Source organism: Colletotrichum siamense (genome assembly GCF_013390195.1).
Source record: "Colletotrichum siamense strain Cg363 chromosome Unknown KSG_Cg363_contig03, whole genome shotgun sequence".
Classification (NCBI taxonomy): Eukaryota; Fungi; Ascomycota; class Sordariomycetes; order Glomerellales; family Glomerellaceae; genus Colletotrichum; species Colletotrichum siamense.
The window spans coordinates 2,735,857-2,750,617 of record NW_023501016.1 but is presented as its reverse complement, the minus strand read 5'-3'; the positions used below and the strand labels follow the sequence as shown (position 1 = coordinate 2,750,617).

The following is a 14,761-nucleotide window of genomic DNA, read 5'->3' as shown; positions in this document are numbered from 1 at the left end:
CTCCACATCACAACTTCAAGATCCTGTGTCACCGCGCAACGCAAAGTCGTCTGTCAACCTCTCTCAAGCTTTCTAGGGCACCAAGCTACCCTAAAATTCCCCCCTCCATTGTTTCAGAGTTCAACTTCACCGAACTTCCAATCCACCCAAGCAACCGAACCGTCGTTCCTGTCAACAGGTCCCAAGTTCGTCCGCACGTCATCTGTTATCACGCACCTCATCCTGCACGCAGCCTACAATCAACCTCAAGCCTCTTCTTCATCCCAGCCTAAACACCGCCAAGATGTCTGCTGCCGTCGAAAAGGTTTCCGAAGCCGTCAATGACGTTACCAACGCTCTGAGCAATGCCTCTATCACCGACAAGGCCGCCGATAAGCCTGCCGCCAACAACGATGCCGTCCTCGCCAGCGCTGCTGAGGGACGCCGTCTGTACATCGGCAACCTGGCCTACGCGACAACTGAGGGGGAGTTGAAGGAGTTCTTCAAGGGTTACCTTGTGTAAGTCGCCTTTTTTTCCTTCGTGTTTTCCGAACCCAGGTGTCGTCATGCCACCGGGAGCCCACTCGAGCTTCGGGCGGTCAGTCGCACCTGCCTACCCCAAGCACCAGCCACGACATATCCTCCGAACCACGGCGCGGCTTTCACGTCGCTGCCTGTCTGCGGACCGGGAGAGTCATCATGCTGCACCCGTCTGGAGTCTGCATGGCCCCATGGGCTGTCGCCTTGCCTTGCAGACCGCCTCTCTTCAATGTCACGATGTTGCCCCGTGGCCTCTCCTCCCTGACCAGCCCCGCAAAATTCCACCCACTTGCGTCACGCGTGCCAGCTCATACTGACCCGCCTTTTTTCACAGCGAGTCCGTCTCCATTCCCAAGAACCCTCGCACCGACCGACCTGTTGGCTACGCCTTCGTCGACCTCTCTACCCCCACCGAGGCCGAGCGCGCCATCTCTGAGCTTAGCGGCAAGGAGATCCTGGAGCGCAAGGTCTCCGTTCAGCTTGCCCGCAAGCCTGAGCCTGCTGGAGAGAAGACCGAGGGTGCTAACGGAGAGGGCGCTGGTGAGGGTAACCGCCGCAGACCATCTGGCCGTGGCCGTGGACGTGGCCGTGGCCGCGGTGGTCGTGGCGCCCGTGGTGGCCGCGTGAGTCACCCCCGAGGAACATCATACCCCATGATATCTTTACTAACATCTGATCAGGAGGAGGGTGCTGAGGGTGCTGCCGCCCCTGTTGATGCTGCCGCCGAAGTCCCGCCTACCTCTGAGGTTCTGCCTTTGACCGACGCCACCAACAAGAACACTACTGACGCCGCCAAGACCGAGAAGCCTGCTCAGGCTCGTGCTCCCCGTGAGCGCCGTGAGCGTGGCCCCCCGGCCGACGGCATCGCCTCCAAGACCAAGGTCATGGTCGCTAACCTTCCCTACGACCTGACCGAGGAGAAGGTCAGTCATCTATTCGTAGCAACTTGCATTGCATCTGGCTAACAATCCCATAGCTGAAGGAGCTCTTCGCCGCCTACGAGCCTTCTTCTGCCAAGATCGCTCTGCGCCCCATCCCCCGCTTCATGATCAAGAAGCTCCAGGCCCGCGGCGAGCCCCGCAAGGGCCGTGGCTTCGGCTTCGTCACCCTCGCCACCGAGGAGCTTCAGCAGAAGGCCGTCAACGAGATGAACGGCAAGGAGATTGAGGGTCGCGAGATCGCTGTCAAGGTCGCTATTGACAGCCCTGACAAGACCGATGAGGAGGCCAACGCTCCCAAGGAGGAGACCAAGGCCAACGGCACCTCGGAGGCTGCTCCCGCCGCCGATGCTGCCGCTACCCCCGCCGCGGCTGCCCCTGCTGCTGCTGCGGCTCCCGCTACCACCACCGCCTAGATATAGGCGAAACAAAAAAAAAAACCACCCAGCCCCGGCATGGCATCTCTGAGCCAGCTTTCAGAGATGTCGCCTTTACGAGCTTCATGATGCGGTATCTGTTACGACGATTTCCCCCTTTTTGGAAGTGCCCCTGAAAAAGGTGGCCATTGCATCTACGTCTTGCTTTCTCCAGACTCGTTCTCGGTAGATAGGCCAGACCGGATGTGCAGCGCTGCCATCATCACTAAATTAATACACACGATCTCACCGACGACCTCTCTCTGCATCTGTTACCTACCTCCCGTTTTCTCCGTCACCCTTTGCTGGGTTGTACATTAGCTTTCGCGCGAGGCGGTCTGGAAGGAAGAGGAAAAGTTCGGCGCAAAACGAATAAAATCGGGTAGCTTTTTGCAGTTAATGGAAATGGTGCCAACCAAATGCAAGTGATTGTGCCATGCCGTGCCTGTTTGCGAATTCGGTGAAATAAGGTTGTAAAGCGTATCCGGAGTTCGCGTCCGTCTGAACGTCGGACAGAGTGCCGTCTCCGCATGATGGGTTCTGCGGATACCTGACCTGGTGTTCCTGGGTTGGGCTACCATGGGTGGAATCGGTGTCGGTTTCAGTGGCGCTTGTCTGTGTTTCGAGGGCTGTCATTGGTGGCGGCAAAGGGGCCCAAAAGCCAAGTGTCCCAGAGGCAGTCTGGACCTGTCGAGAGTCCCCCCGATGCTCCAGCCTTCGGCAGTCCCCATGAAATAAACCCCCTGTCTGGTCTTGTGGCCGTACGCGGCGAGTCTGCATACGTTAATTGTTGCCATTCATCCAAGACAAGACGCCACCAGTAGGAGAGAAGACAGCGAAAGAAACCCTCGTGTTGGGTGCCACAGTGACTTGAAAGTTGAGGCTCAGCTCGCGTGTGGCCCCCCCCTGGTCCAAAGAGGTCAATTGCACTACCACCCGACCTAAATTAACAGCAGGGCCAGCTGTCTACGTCCGCCCAGACTCCCGTCCCCCTGGTCTGCAGAAACCACGACCCCTTATCGGCATCCAACACCTACGAGCCCCTCCACAATTCTCGCTGCGACAACCTCGAACATACCTCAACCCGCGCGGCCTAGCCGTCCGTCAAATTGCCTGCATTCCTCCCCCGCGCCGCTTGAAATCCTTCCACGATGGCTTCCAAGGCCATGTGGGAGGTCGACCCCGAGACGCGAGCCAAGGTGAGTCCTTTTTCGACACCGTTTGCCGTCTTGCGATTGTGCGGCTCCTCGCTGACCCTTCTGTCCTCGTAGCTGGCCGCGATTCAAAAGGAGGCCAAGAACAACGTCTGCTGCGACTGTAACGCCCCGTCTCCGCAATGGGCCTCCCCAAAGTTTGGCGTGTTTATCTGCCTGTCATGCGCCGGTGTTCACAGAGGCCTCGGTGTGCACATTTCGTTCGTGCGCAGTATTTCCATGGACGCCTTTAAGCAGGTCGAGATCGAGCGGATGCGCCTCGGTGGCAATGAAAACTGGCGCAACTTCTTTGAGCAGCACGAGGATACCAAGATGAGGGGCGTCTCATGGGACGACGCGACTATTGCCGAGCGATACAGCGGAGAGGTGGGTGAGGAGTGGAAGGACAGGCTCACGGCCAAGGTTGAGGGCAAGGAGTACGTTCCCGGGGAGAAGAAGGCCGCGCCCGCTCCGGCTGCCGCCAAACCGGTCAGCAGGACCGGCACGCCGCTGAGCGGCACCAACAGCCGCTCGGCCAGTCCCGGCAGGAAGGTTAAGGTCGACGACAAGTACTTCTCCAAGCTCGGTGCCGAAAACGCCTCAAGACCCGACAACCTGCCGCCGAGCCAGGGCGGCAAGTACGCGGGGTTTGGCAGTTCGCCGATGCCCGAGAAGAACGAAGCTGGCATGCCGACGGTCGACGACCTGCAGAAAGACCCCATGGCCGCGCTGAGCAAGGGCTTCGGCTGGTTTACGAGCACCGTCTCCAAGACGGCCAAGACGGTCAACGATGGCTACATTCAGCCCACAGCGAAACAGGTGGGTGATTCTTCTACTTCTGGAATTCCGTGTCCTCCGGCGCCGGCCCGGACGAAGACGTCAGGACTAATACGTCGCCCCCCAGCTGGCTGAATCCGACTTTGCGAGACAAGCTCAGGTCGCCGCCGGCAACGTCGGCCGCGCAGCGCAGCAGGGTGCCCGCAACGCCCATGATGGCTTCAACCGATTTGTCGAGGGCGGTCCTAATACCCAAGGCGGCCAGGGATCAAGACAGGCGCCCTTGGACGAGAGCAAGAAGGACTTTTGGGACAGCTTCTCGAACCTTGCGGACCAGAGGCAGACAAACAGCGGCAGCTCCATCGGCACATCGGCTATGGGCAAGAAGACCGGCGGAGCTGCGGCGCCCGCAACGAAGAAGGACAACGATGGCTGGGATGACTGGTGAGTGATGCTGAAGAAGTGAATAGGGGAGTTGAGTAAGCGGTTATCGTGCTTTGGCAGGCCTGCATAACGTAGAATATCATTTTGCTGCAATATCAAATTGTTTGGAAACAGGAAATTCCTTTTTGCCTTGGACAGGATTGGAGGCTCGGCGTATCATTTTGCTCATTTTGCGGCGGAGAATGTCTCCCTCACAGCGGATTCATCAAAAGCAACGCATATATCTGAAAGCCGAATCTTCAAGGAAAAACGACGCACCTTCGGGATTCTGTTACCGCAGGTCAAGTCGGCGTCTTTGCTCTGAATCACCGAAAAGGGTTAAGTGGAGCGGTGACCCGAGGTTAGCCGGTATCGCTGCACGGAGGTCCCATTTTCCCCAGTGACGACACGGCCACGGGGGACTCTGAATCTGAGCTCCCACCTCCAATTCCCGTCTTCAATCCCACCCCACCCCCGACGACAGCAACACCATCAACTCTCCGAGGCCATTGTACAAGCCAACAGAGAGTCCCAAAATGTCCGCCCTCAGAATCCTCGTCCCCGTCAAGCGGGTTATTGACTACGCTGTAAGTTTCGACTACCCCACGAGCCGCAATGGGCCGCAGAGATTTGGCTTGTGATCCGACGACCGAGCTGACACCCGGAATCCGAAAAAACACAGGTCAAGCCCCGAGTCAACAAGGCCCAGACGGGCGTCGAGACGGCCGGAGTCAAGCACTCGATGAACCCCTTTGACGAGCTCTCGGTCGAGGAGTCGGTGCGCATCCGCGAGAAGAAGCGCGCGCCCGGCGGCGTCGAGGACATCACCGTCATCTCCGCGGGACCCCCCAAGGCCGTCGACGTGCTGCGGACGGCCATGGCCATGGGCGCGGACCGCGCGATCCACGTCGAGACCAAGGAGGGTGACGACCTCGAGCCGCTGTCGGTGGCGAAGCTGCTGCACAAGGCCGCCGAGGAGCACAAGTCGAACCTGGTCATCCTCGGCAAGCAGAGCATCGACGACGACGCGAACCAGACGGGCCAGATGCTGGCGGGTCTCTTGGGCTGGTCGCAGGCGACGCAGGCGAGCGAGGTCAAGTTTGGGGAGGGCGATACGGTCAGCGTCACGCGCGAGGTTGACGGTGGCGTCGAGACCGTCAAGGCGAAGCTGCCGCTCGTCATCACGACAGACCTGAGGTTGAATGAGCCGCGGTACGCCAGCTTGCCGAATATCATGAAGGCGAAGAAGAAGCCGCTCGAGAAGAAGAAGCTGGCGGACTACGGCATTGGTGTTGAGAAGAGGTTGAAGGTTTTGAAGGTTACTGGTGAGTTGTTGATTTTGGCTGTACGGGCACGTTTAGGTGGTTGTGCTAATAATTGTGTACAGAGCCTGCCCAGAGGCAGGGCGGCGGCAAGGTCGAGGACGTCACCGGGCTTGTTGCGAAGCTCAAGGAGCTTGGTGCCTTGTAAGGGGCGTGGCTTATTAGCCTGTACCAATATTAAAGAGCATTTTGCAATAGACTGGTTTGATCATATGTTCCATCCATGTCTGAGCTATCTTGAATATGTCTCTTTGGGATATCATGTGTAAGCATGCTCATCTACAAGTCAAGGCAGTTCGGCTGTTACACGAATGCTCAACTTATGTCGTTGTGATTCGGACATCTTGAGGGATGATGTTGACGAGGGGAGCACGGAGAACTTCATTCTCTCATGAATTTTCCAAGACTTGTGGCAACATGCGCTGACAGGCGTTCTAGATTGGACAGAAAGTAAACTGATGGATGCGCCGATCTGGCCTAGTAGAGTCGTCCTCGGAAGTATCCACTGACAGAGCCGCATGAACAGGTTATCGGATTACTTCAAAGCTTGTAAACTCTGTCAATAGTAATCAACTCTAATGTTGGGTTCGGCTGTCACCGGTCAGCCAGAAGTGCAACAGGCCCCGGATTGGACGTTGGTTGATGCAGCGTAAGGGGCTCGCTGGTGCCGTCTTTGGAAAGCTGCTCGGGAGCGACTCGGCGACCACATTGGGCGCGTGTCATGCATCTGTGTGGAAGTTGTCATCTACGGCAGGAGCATCACAGAGCCGGCGCGCCTTCCGAAAATCCACACGACCGCCGTGCCGGGACCCACACTGCCTCCTGCCTCACCTATGGTACTTATTCGAACTTCACCACCAGGCCTTTCAACCGGTTCAACGAAAACGGCGTGACCCAGTTGGTAAAAGCACACGTTCAAACAAATACCGCCAATAGGATATCTGGTGATCCTGGAGGGGCGCCCAGTTCGAGTCGTCTCTCGTCACGCGAGAGGGGGGCCTGGCAGTAGTAAGTCTTCCGTTCCGTTTTGTCTTTTATTATTACTTTCTTTATTATTTCTTTTGCGTGTTTATGTCCCTCCAACGGCTTGGTTCTGCTGCGTTCGACCGAGGTCGACCTCACGATGTTCCATTCGCATATAGAAAACATGACAGAGCCGCTTCCTCACCACTCCCGCATAACCCAAGCCCTAGTTGGTCGCATCCTTTACCTGACTGTACGAAGTCCCTCCCGCAGCAGCGTCAAACTCCATCGCCTGGTCCAATCCAACGATGGAAAACAACTTGCGCGGCGTAAAGTCCGGCTGCGTCCCAACCACGCCCGTCTCCTTCAACCTGGTCAACGAGTCTCGCATAGCCTCATACGCCGGGGCAATCGACGCAAACGGCACAATCATCATCCTGAAGCCGATGTCCTTCGCTTGCGCGGCAGTCCACGAGGGCGTCGATGCATGCTCCACCATGTTCAACAAGACCGGCGTCGGTGCAAGCGCCTTGCACGCATCCCTGGCCTGCTCTTCGGTCCTCACACCCTCGAGGAAGGCGACGTCAGCACCGGCAGCGATGGCCGCTCTCAGTCTGTTCAGCGCCTCGTCGAACCCGTGCGTCTGCAGCGCATCCGTGCGGGCGATCACGACAATATCGGAACCAATCTTCTCGCGGGCGAGCTTCGCAGCCTTGATGCGCGCCGCGAACACCTCGACATCGACGACTTCCTTGCCCGTCAGATGGCCGCAACGCTTCGTCTGCACCTGGTCCTCAATGTGCAGACCAGCGACCCCCGACTGCGCGTACTGCGTCACCGTACGGGCGACCTGGTTCGGGCCGCCGTAGCCGGTGTCCGCGTCCGCGACGAGGGGAACGGAGGGGTCCAGGGAGGCGAGCATCTCGGCGTGCGAGCGCATGTCATTGAGGGTGGCAAAGCCGAGGTCTGGAAGACCCAGGCGTGAGGCAGAAGTGCCTGCGCCGGTCTGTGGATGTTTAGCTGCTGAGACTGTGGACGAGGCAGGTAGGTTGTTTCTTACCATGTAGAGGCCGTCGAAGCCGACCCCGAGTGCGATCCTCGCGCTGAAGCCATCGTACACTCCAGGCAAAAGGATGAGGTCGTCTGTCGTCTTGAGACGGTTGCGGAGCCGTGTCGCGGCGGATACGTTGTCCGATGGCATTGTGACGTGAACCGGGTTGGGTGTGTGTGGTGTTTCGCAATGTGACGAACTCTCGAAAGGCGCGGTGTTTCTCGACGTCCGTTGTCCGCGCAATATCAGACGGAACGAGGGCCGCGGTCGCCGCTCGTGATCGACCCTCCTATTATACTGATTTATAACCTCCATGACGTGTTAGTCCATCATACCCACCAGGTGGGCTTCCCCCCTTTTTCCCTTCTCGCCTTTCGGGAATATCGGAGAGGCGCGACGGAGAATTTTCTGTCTGTTTCCACCTTTGAGCCACTTGTGAGCCTCATCAAAAGTTGGAGAATTGACGATGCGTGGAACGCCCTCGTTATTCCCGTGCTGTTTGCTTTACCAAGTGAAGAGGGTTCCATCCCGCATGCCCGCGTCCGCGGACCGCCATCGGCCGAGTTTATGTGGGCTTTCCGTCCGATCATTGCCCCCGGTGATCTTAACTCATTTTGACCCAGGACTAACATCTCTTTGGTCGAAGTTCCCTTTTTGACTTCCCTTCCCATCCAACACTCCCGCGGTCACAGCCGCAAAACATTCAAGGTTTAGAAAGAGGGTGAGAAATGCGATTATATAGACTTTGAGCCTGCAACACTTTTGCTTCCTCCCCCTCCAATACAAATGGAACAACGCACAACGATGGGGGAGTCTGGAGCCCGGTGCGTCCGAGAGGGCCAAGCTTCGTTATCGGCTCTTTGCTTTTTCTCGGCTTTTCGTTGCTTGTTTTGGGCAGATGAGCACAAGAATCCCATGTGGTCTTGAGGATTTGGATTTGTGGGAAGGTTGGATATAATACCGGGACGAACACTACCGTTTGGCTTTGGGGAGGGTGGCCTGCGTATGCTCCTTGACTCGATGTGCGGGTTCAGGACTGTGTACTCCAATACAGTACATTCCATCAACTTGACCTTTTCTTCATCTTATCGTCCACTACTTGTCCTTCAAAGCTGGGAGAGACGACACATACGACGGTACGGAGACGACTTGGACGGCATGGGCAGGATAAGTTTCGCCAGCAAAGATGTCTCTGTCGAGACGGTCGAGAAGGGCACAGTGGTCCCGGATTCACCACTTTCGCCAACCAGGCCGCCGGAGGAAATTGCCATGGAGCAGCCAGAATGGAGGGCCACTGAGAAGAGCCTCGTGAGGAAGTTGGACATGTCGTTGCTACCAGTGGTCTGGACATTGTACATGTTCAACTTTCTCGACCGGAACAACCTGGCGTAGGTCTCGCGCCGCCGTCAGTGACAGGGTGGAAAGGAACTAACAAAAGGCTAGACAGGCGAAATTGAACGGTTTCGAGAAGCACCTGGGCCTTGTGGGGAACCAGTTCAACACTGCTGTGTCGGTATTCAACGTCGGGTACGCACGCGCGAAACGTCCCGTTTGACGCTTATTGTGTATGGGTGCTGACACGGAGTGCAGGTATATGACCGCACAGCTGCCGTCCAACATGCTCATAACACGGGTCCGGCCGAGCATATATATCCCCTGCTGCGTGATTCTGTGGTCATGCGTATCCGCTTCAACGGCAGCGGCTAAGGACTTTTCGAGTTTGGCGGTCATCCGAGTCTTCTTGGGCGTGGTTGAAGCGCCTTTCTTCCCGGGGGTTTGCCAGCCCACCTACCCAACCCCCTTAGACTCTTGCGTACTAAGACACGCTCTAGGTCATCTACATCCTGTCATGCTGGTACACCCAGAAGGAGCTCGCCTTCCGTACCGCGATCCTTTACTCTGGCATGCTCGTGGCCACCGCCTTCGCAGGGCTCATCGCCGCCGCCGTGTTCGCGCATCTAGACGGCGTCCGCGGGCTGGAGGGGTGGCAGTGGCTCTTCATCATCGAGGGGGCGGGCAGCTTTGCGTCGGCCTTCACCGCGCTTGCGTTTCTGCCGGATTACATCGGGAGCAAGACCGGGGTCTGCTCGTGGCTGATGAGCGAGGAGGAACTGAGGGTTGCGAAGATGAGGATGGACGCCGACCGGGTGACGGTGCCGGAGGAGAAGGGGACTGTATGGCATGGACTAAGGCTTGCTGTTACGGACATCAAGACATGGGGGTTTGTGAGTGCTGAGGAACCACCGTTAGGTGATGTCGTTGCTGATCCTGTCGCGCAGGTCTGCTTGAATGTCTTTTTCCTCTCTTGTCACGGGCTGACGAGCTTCTTCCCTACGATCGTCCAGGGGTTCAAGCTGGGCTCGAACACGATCGCGCTCGTGCTCACGGCGCCGCCCTACCTTCTAGCCGCCGTCGTCAGCATCGGGGTCGCCATGTCCAGCGACAGGCGGGGCGAGCGCGGCCTTCACATCGTGGCCCCCTTGTGCGTCGCCATGATCGGGTACATCATCACGGCCTCGACGGTCAACAGTCCCGTGCGGTACTTTGCCAGCTTCCTCTTCGTGCCGGGGGCATTCGCGCCGACGGGCTTGATCTTCAGCTGGGCCGCGAGCACGCTGAGCGCCACCCCCGAGAAGAGGGCCGCGGCGACGGCGCTCGTGTGTCTGCTGGCGCAGCTGGGGGGAATCTGGGGGCCATACTTCTTCAGGCCGCAGGATAGTCCGCGCTACTTGCTGGCGTTTTGTCTGATGCTCATGTTCTCATGTCTTACGGTGGGCATGGTGTTTGTGATGAGGCTCGCGTTGAGTAGGGAGAATGGGAAGATAGTCGGGGAGGCGGAGGGGACGGGCAGGAGAGTGAGGTTGTATATGTTGTGATGGAGTTTTGTTTTGGGTCTGGCGTTTATGAGATGTGGGAAACGATGGGATGAATGACTTTGTCTGGAAGACAGAGCAAGGCGTCCAGTCTTGAATTGTAGCATGCGCAACGGGGATCAGGTTATCACTCTTTGAAGGTTACGGCTTTTCCAGGTTGGAGGAGTTGATGGCGCTCATGTGAAAAATCCAAAACGACCTACGAGAACCACCCGCTCAGCGTCTCCGATTGAGCCTTTCTCAAGTACTTTGGCTGTGAAGGGTCATGTCAACCACTTTTCGGTCCAATACAGGAATTTGAAAGAGTAAATGACTGCTTCACTAGAAGACTCAGGAGTTCGTTTATCGATCAAGCAGAGCCCCAAGAGGATTAGTGGGACTCGAATGTCCGACAATAAAAGCATTCAACTCCTCATCTTGTTGGGCATGCAACGCATATCCATGTGGGATATGGTTGGTTGAGTCAGTATTAGGTTGACGCAGGTCGTGTAGCGATGCAAGTCCTGTTGCTGTCTGCCATCTTGGCATGCGGCCAAGCGTCTCGGCTGGGCCTGCCCGACACGACAAGTGCCCACGTGATGCCATTCTATGGCACAGAAGCGCAGCCAGGGTGACATTTGTGTAGAGTCTCTTTGAACTCTGCGAAAGCCAGAAACAAAGCAAACATGGCAGAGGTAACCATTTCTCCATCATAGAGTTGGTTGCGTGCTGAAGCTTGTTAGATTGAGCGAGGAGGAGAAGGACAGACGGGCGGTGGAGGGCGCAACCGGGGTTTCCGAGAGGTTGGCGCTGGCGGGGGTCCTATTTCGAGACAAGGACAGCAGCGCGACTCGAGTCGGTGAGTAGAGGTTGTGAAAGGATTCAACTTGTTTGCTTCGTTTCTGGTTGGCAAGGGAGAGCCCGATAGGCCGGAAGCGGAGGGCGTCCCCGTCCGTCCGCCCCGTTTAGGCCGGTCAGAGTTCTAGGCCACATGCAGTTACGGCAGTTAGTGGACTATGCATTGTCAAGGTCGCAGACAGTTGGACGTTTTGCTTTGGAGTTTTGGATGGTGGGACTCGACTCCGAATACGGCCGGTTCATCAGAGACAGCCGTTTGGTTTGGCCACCGAGCCCACCGGTCTGGACGTTGCGTCAATTTCAGGACTCCAAAAGACGCAAATTACACTTCCGAATACAGCAGAGTCGATCTTAGGGTTTGGGTTATTTTCCCACGCACCAAATACCAGCTCAATGGCTCCCTCGCGTTCACGGCGGTGATGTAATGTCGGTCAATCAAACAGGGCTGATAAGAGCTGGGGGGATAAATACCACCCTAGGTGCCTAGGTACCTTAAGGTGCTTTACCTTATCCGTGAGGTCCTCGGGTATCAGATAGCTTAACGTGCGTGGCCAGCCAGGGAGAGAGGAATTATGTAAGGCGTGATTTCTGGGCGGATTGTCTTAGCACATTGCCTCACGTCAAAGCCCCGCGATAACGACGACATCGGCGTGCGCGCCCTGACTGCGGGGCGGCGACATGTCCCTCATCTTCTGCCGTCCTTGGGGCCCTTGGGCGCGCTGTCTGGTGAGAGTTTCCCCTGCAGCGACTGCGACTCTTTGCAGCGCCGGTCCCCATGGCTTCCCCGTCTTCCCCGTGGCGGGCGTATCACAGCGTTGGAACCCCACTAGAGCCAGCAAATTTGCACAAAGGGTCCAATGACAAGCTTTCCATTTATTTTCTTAAGCAGCCTCAATGTACCGTGTACTGGCTGCACGCCTGCAAATGTACGCTGCGAGTGACCTTGACCTTGACCATGACCTTGCCCGGGGATACTGGAGCTGTGTTCTGTCCCTGTCCAGTGTGTGTGTGTGTGTGTGACTCCTCCGCGCCGGTGCTCGTGCTCCTCTCTCTCTCTTATTTTTCTAGCCGATATCTACCTCCCCTTCACTCTCTCACTTTTTTCCCTCCTCTCTCACCAACAAAAAAAATCCTGCACCATCTTGCAACATCCCCGTCACACAATATCTCCGGCCATAACCCCTCCGCCTCCAACATCTCGTTCAGAGAAAAATAAAATACCCCTCTTCTGATTGCACATTTGCAAAGCTGCCCTTATGAACGGGCGCCCGTCAGTCTTCACCTCTCAGGTAAGTTGCTGCTGCTGTCGATAATATGCAGCCGTTTTTTTTGTCTCTCATCATTTTCCCCTCCTGCGGCCGGGGGGTTTTGAGGTCACGGCCTTCGTGATACTCAACCCCGCCGGTCAAAACTCTGTCTCGTGCTCGTGGTCATAGCCCAATTGATTCAACCGGCGTCTACTTGCACCTTCTGCATTCTTCAATTCGTCCACAATGCCGCCGAATACCAGTTGCTGACTCGCTATCAACAGGATTACCTTTCAGGTTCGCTCGATGCCCTCTCCGCGGTTGACTCACCGCCCTCTGTCAACCAAAGACTAACCATGGCCAAACAGACCACTTGTGGAAGGCTTCCAGGGCCTAAAGGTCTCTTGACACAACCAGAAAAGCTACCTCGTACCAGACCTACCAACCGATAAACCACCATGTTCTCTCGATTGGCCACCCAATTCTCTAAGCCCGCGGTCAAGAGTGCCGCCGGGTTGAGCACCGGTTTCCGTGCTCAGACCCGATTCCTCTCCAAGCAGGCCACTGGCAGCAAGGGACGCAAGATGCCCTTCAACCAGACCCGCGCCACTGCCCCCGTCGCAAACCTCGACGCTACCTTCACCATCCGGGTATGTAACCTCCGACGATCCACCGAAACGTCACTGTGAATCAATGGTGGGCTAACCATGCACAACAGGATGGTCCAGTCTTCTCGGGCCGAGCCTTCGGAGCAAACTCCAACATCTCCGGCGAGGCTGTCTTCACCACCTCTCTCGTGGGATACCCCGAGTCCATGACCGACCCCTCCTATCGCGGCCAGATTCTGGTCTTCACCCAGCCCCTCATCGGCAACTACGGTGTCCCCTCCAACCAGCTTGACGAGTACAAGCTCCTCAAGTACTTTGAGTCTCCCCACATCCAGTGCGCCGGTGTCGTCGTCGCCGACGTCGCTGAGCAGTACAGCCACTGGACTGCCGTCGAGAGCTTGGGTAACTGGTGCGCTCGTGAGGGTGTCCCCGCCATCTCTGGTGTCGACACCCGTGCCATCGTCACCTTCCTCCGTGAGCAGGGTTCTTCCCTCGCCAGGATCACCATTGGTGACGAGTACGATGCCGACGAGGACGAGAGCTTCATCGACCCTGGCCAGATCAACCTGGTCAAGCGCGTTAGCACCAAGGCTCCCTTCGTTGTCGAGTCCCCCGGTGCCAAGTACCACGTCGCCCTGATTGACTGCGGTGTTAAGGAGAACATCCTCCGCAGCCTCGTCAGCCGTGGTGCCTCCGTCACCGTCTTCCCCTACAACTACCCCATCCAGAAGGTCGCCTCCAACTTTGACGGTGTCTTCATCTCCAACGGACCTGGTGACCCGACTCATTGCCAGGACACCATCTACAACCTGGGCCGCCTGATGGAGACCTCCCCCGTTCCCATCATGGGTATCTGCCTCGGCCACCAGCTTCTTGCTCTTGCCGTCGGTGCCCGCACCATCAAGCTCAAGTACGGAAACCGTGCCCACAACATCCCCGCTCTCGACTTGACCACTGGTCAGTGCCACATCACCAGCCAGAACCACGGTTACGCCGTGGACGCCTCCACCCTGCCCAGCGAGTTCAAGGAGTACTTTGTCAACCTGAACGACGGCAGCAACGAGGGCATGATGCACAAGACCCGGCCCATCTTCTCCACCCAGTTCCACCCCGAGGCCAAGGGTGGCCCGATGGACAGCTCCTACCTCTTTGACAAGTACCTCGAGAACGTCCAGCTCTTCAAGGAGAGCGAGAAGATCTACAAGGACAACCGCCCCACGCCCCTCATGCTGGACATTCTCAGCAGGGAGCGTGTCGGTGTCGAGCCCACCACCCTGGCTGCGGCTGCCTAAGTTTGTTCCGCTGTGGATTTAGCTCGTTCTTGACTTTCATGGGATTTGCGGTGTCGTAGCAGGTACAAATGGGTTTTCGTCTTGGGAAGCTAGTGATGGTTCCTCTTTTTTATTTACAGTTGATAACATAGCCCAAAAGTAGCTATTCATTCCTAAATTGATGCAAAAAAAGCACTTCATTTGGAAATAAGACGTCTTTTCGTCGAGTAAATATGATACAAGTGCACAGTGATGATTGTCCCCCACCAAAACTGCCTGTGTTTTCCCTCGTTGCTATGAAATCCTTTTTTCTTGATATCTCA

General features: G+C 56.8%; 6 protein-coding genes across 6 annotated transcripts; 5 read left to right on the top strand and 1 right to left on the bottom strand.

Moving 5' to 3' along the window:
- Positions 1–283: 283 nt before the first annotated feature.
- tcg1 (Single-stranded TG1-3 DNA-binding protein) lies at positions 284–1,873 on the top strand (the record flags this gene model as incomplete). The annotated part of the gene is made up of 4 exons (XM_036636580.1): positions 284–498; positions 854–1,142; positions 1,200–1,442; positions 1,496–1,873. The coding sequence occupies 4 exons, from the start codon at positions 284–286 to the stop codon at positions 1,871–1,873; spliced, it is 1,125 nt and encodes a 374-aa protein (XP_036497319.1).
- Positions 1,874–3,024: 1,151 nt separating this feature from the next.
- GCS1-0 (ADP-ribosylation factor GTPase-activating protein GCS1) lies at positions 3,025–4,313 on the top strand (the record flags this gene model as incomplete). Its single annotated transcript, XM_036636579.1, is given in 4 exon segments — positions 3,025–3,072; positions 3,145–3,885; positions 3,971–4,287; positions 4,307–4,313. 4 exon segments carry the CDS (start codon positions 3,025–3,027, stop codon positions 4,311–4,313), a joined length of 1,113 nt encoding a protein of 370 aa, XP_036497318.1.
- Positions 4,314–4,802: 489 nt separating this feature from the next.
- Positions 4,803–5,736, top strand: etfB (Electron transfer flavoprotein subunit beta; the record flags this gene model as incomplete). The annotated part of the gene is made up of 3 exons (XM_036636578.1): positions 4,803–4,853; positions 4,949–5,591; positions 5,654–5,736. 3 exons carry the CDS (start codon positions 4,803–4,805, stop codon positions 5,734–5,736), a joined length of 777 nt encoding a protein of 258 aa, XP_036498258.1.
- Positions 5,737–6,777: 1,041 nt separating this feature from the next.
- Positions 6,778–7,752, bottom strand: Dml (2,3-dimethylmalate lyase; the record flags this gene model as incomplete). The annotated part of the gene is made up of 2 exons (XM_036636577.1): positions 6,778–7,557; positions 7,612–7,752. The coding sequence occupies 2 exons, from the start codon at positions 7,750–7,752 to the stop codon at positions 6,778–6,780; spliced, it is 921 nt and encodes a 306-aa protein (XP_036498259.1).
- A 1,008-nt stretch (positions 7,753–8,760) lies between these two features.
- Positions 8,761–10,461, top strand: CGCS363_v004727 (putative transporter; the record flags this gene model as incomplete). Its single annotated transcript, XM_036636576.1, has 6 exons — positions 8,761–8,990; positions 9,046–9,129; positions 9,193–9,376; positions 9,435–9,827; positions 9,882–10,407; positions 10,457–10,461. 6 exons carry the CDS (start codon positions 8,761–8,763, stop codon positions 10,459–10,461), a joined length of 1,422 nt encoding a protein of 473 aa, XP_036498265.1.
- Positions 10,462–13,017: 2,556 nt separating this feature from the next.
- CPA1 (Carbamoyl-phosphate synthase arginine-specific small chain) lies at positions 13,018–14,459 on the top strand (the record flags this gene model as incomplete). The annotated part of the gene is made up of 2 exons (XM_036636575.1): positions 13,018–13,209; positions 13,278–14,459. 2 exons carry the CDS (start codon positions 13,018–13,020, stop codon positions 14,457–14,459), a joined length of 1,374 nt encoding a protein of 457 aa, XP_036498266.1.
- Positions 14,460–14,761: the final 302 nt, after the last annotated feature.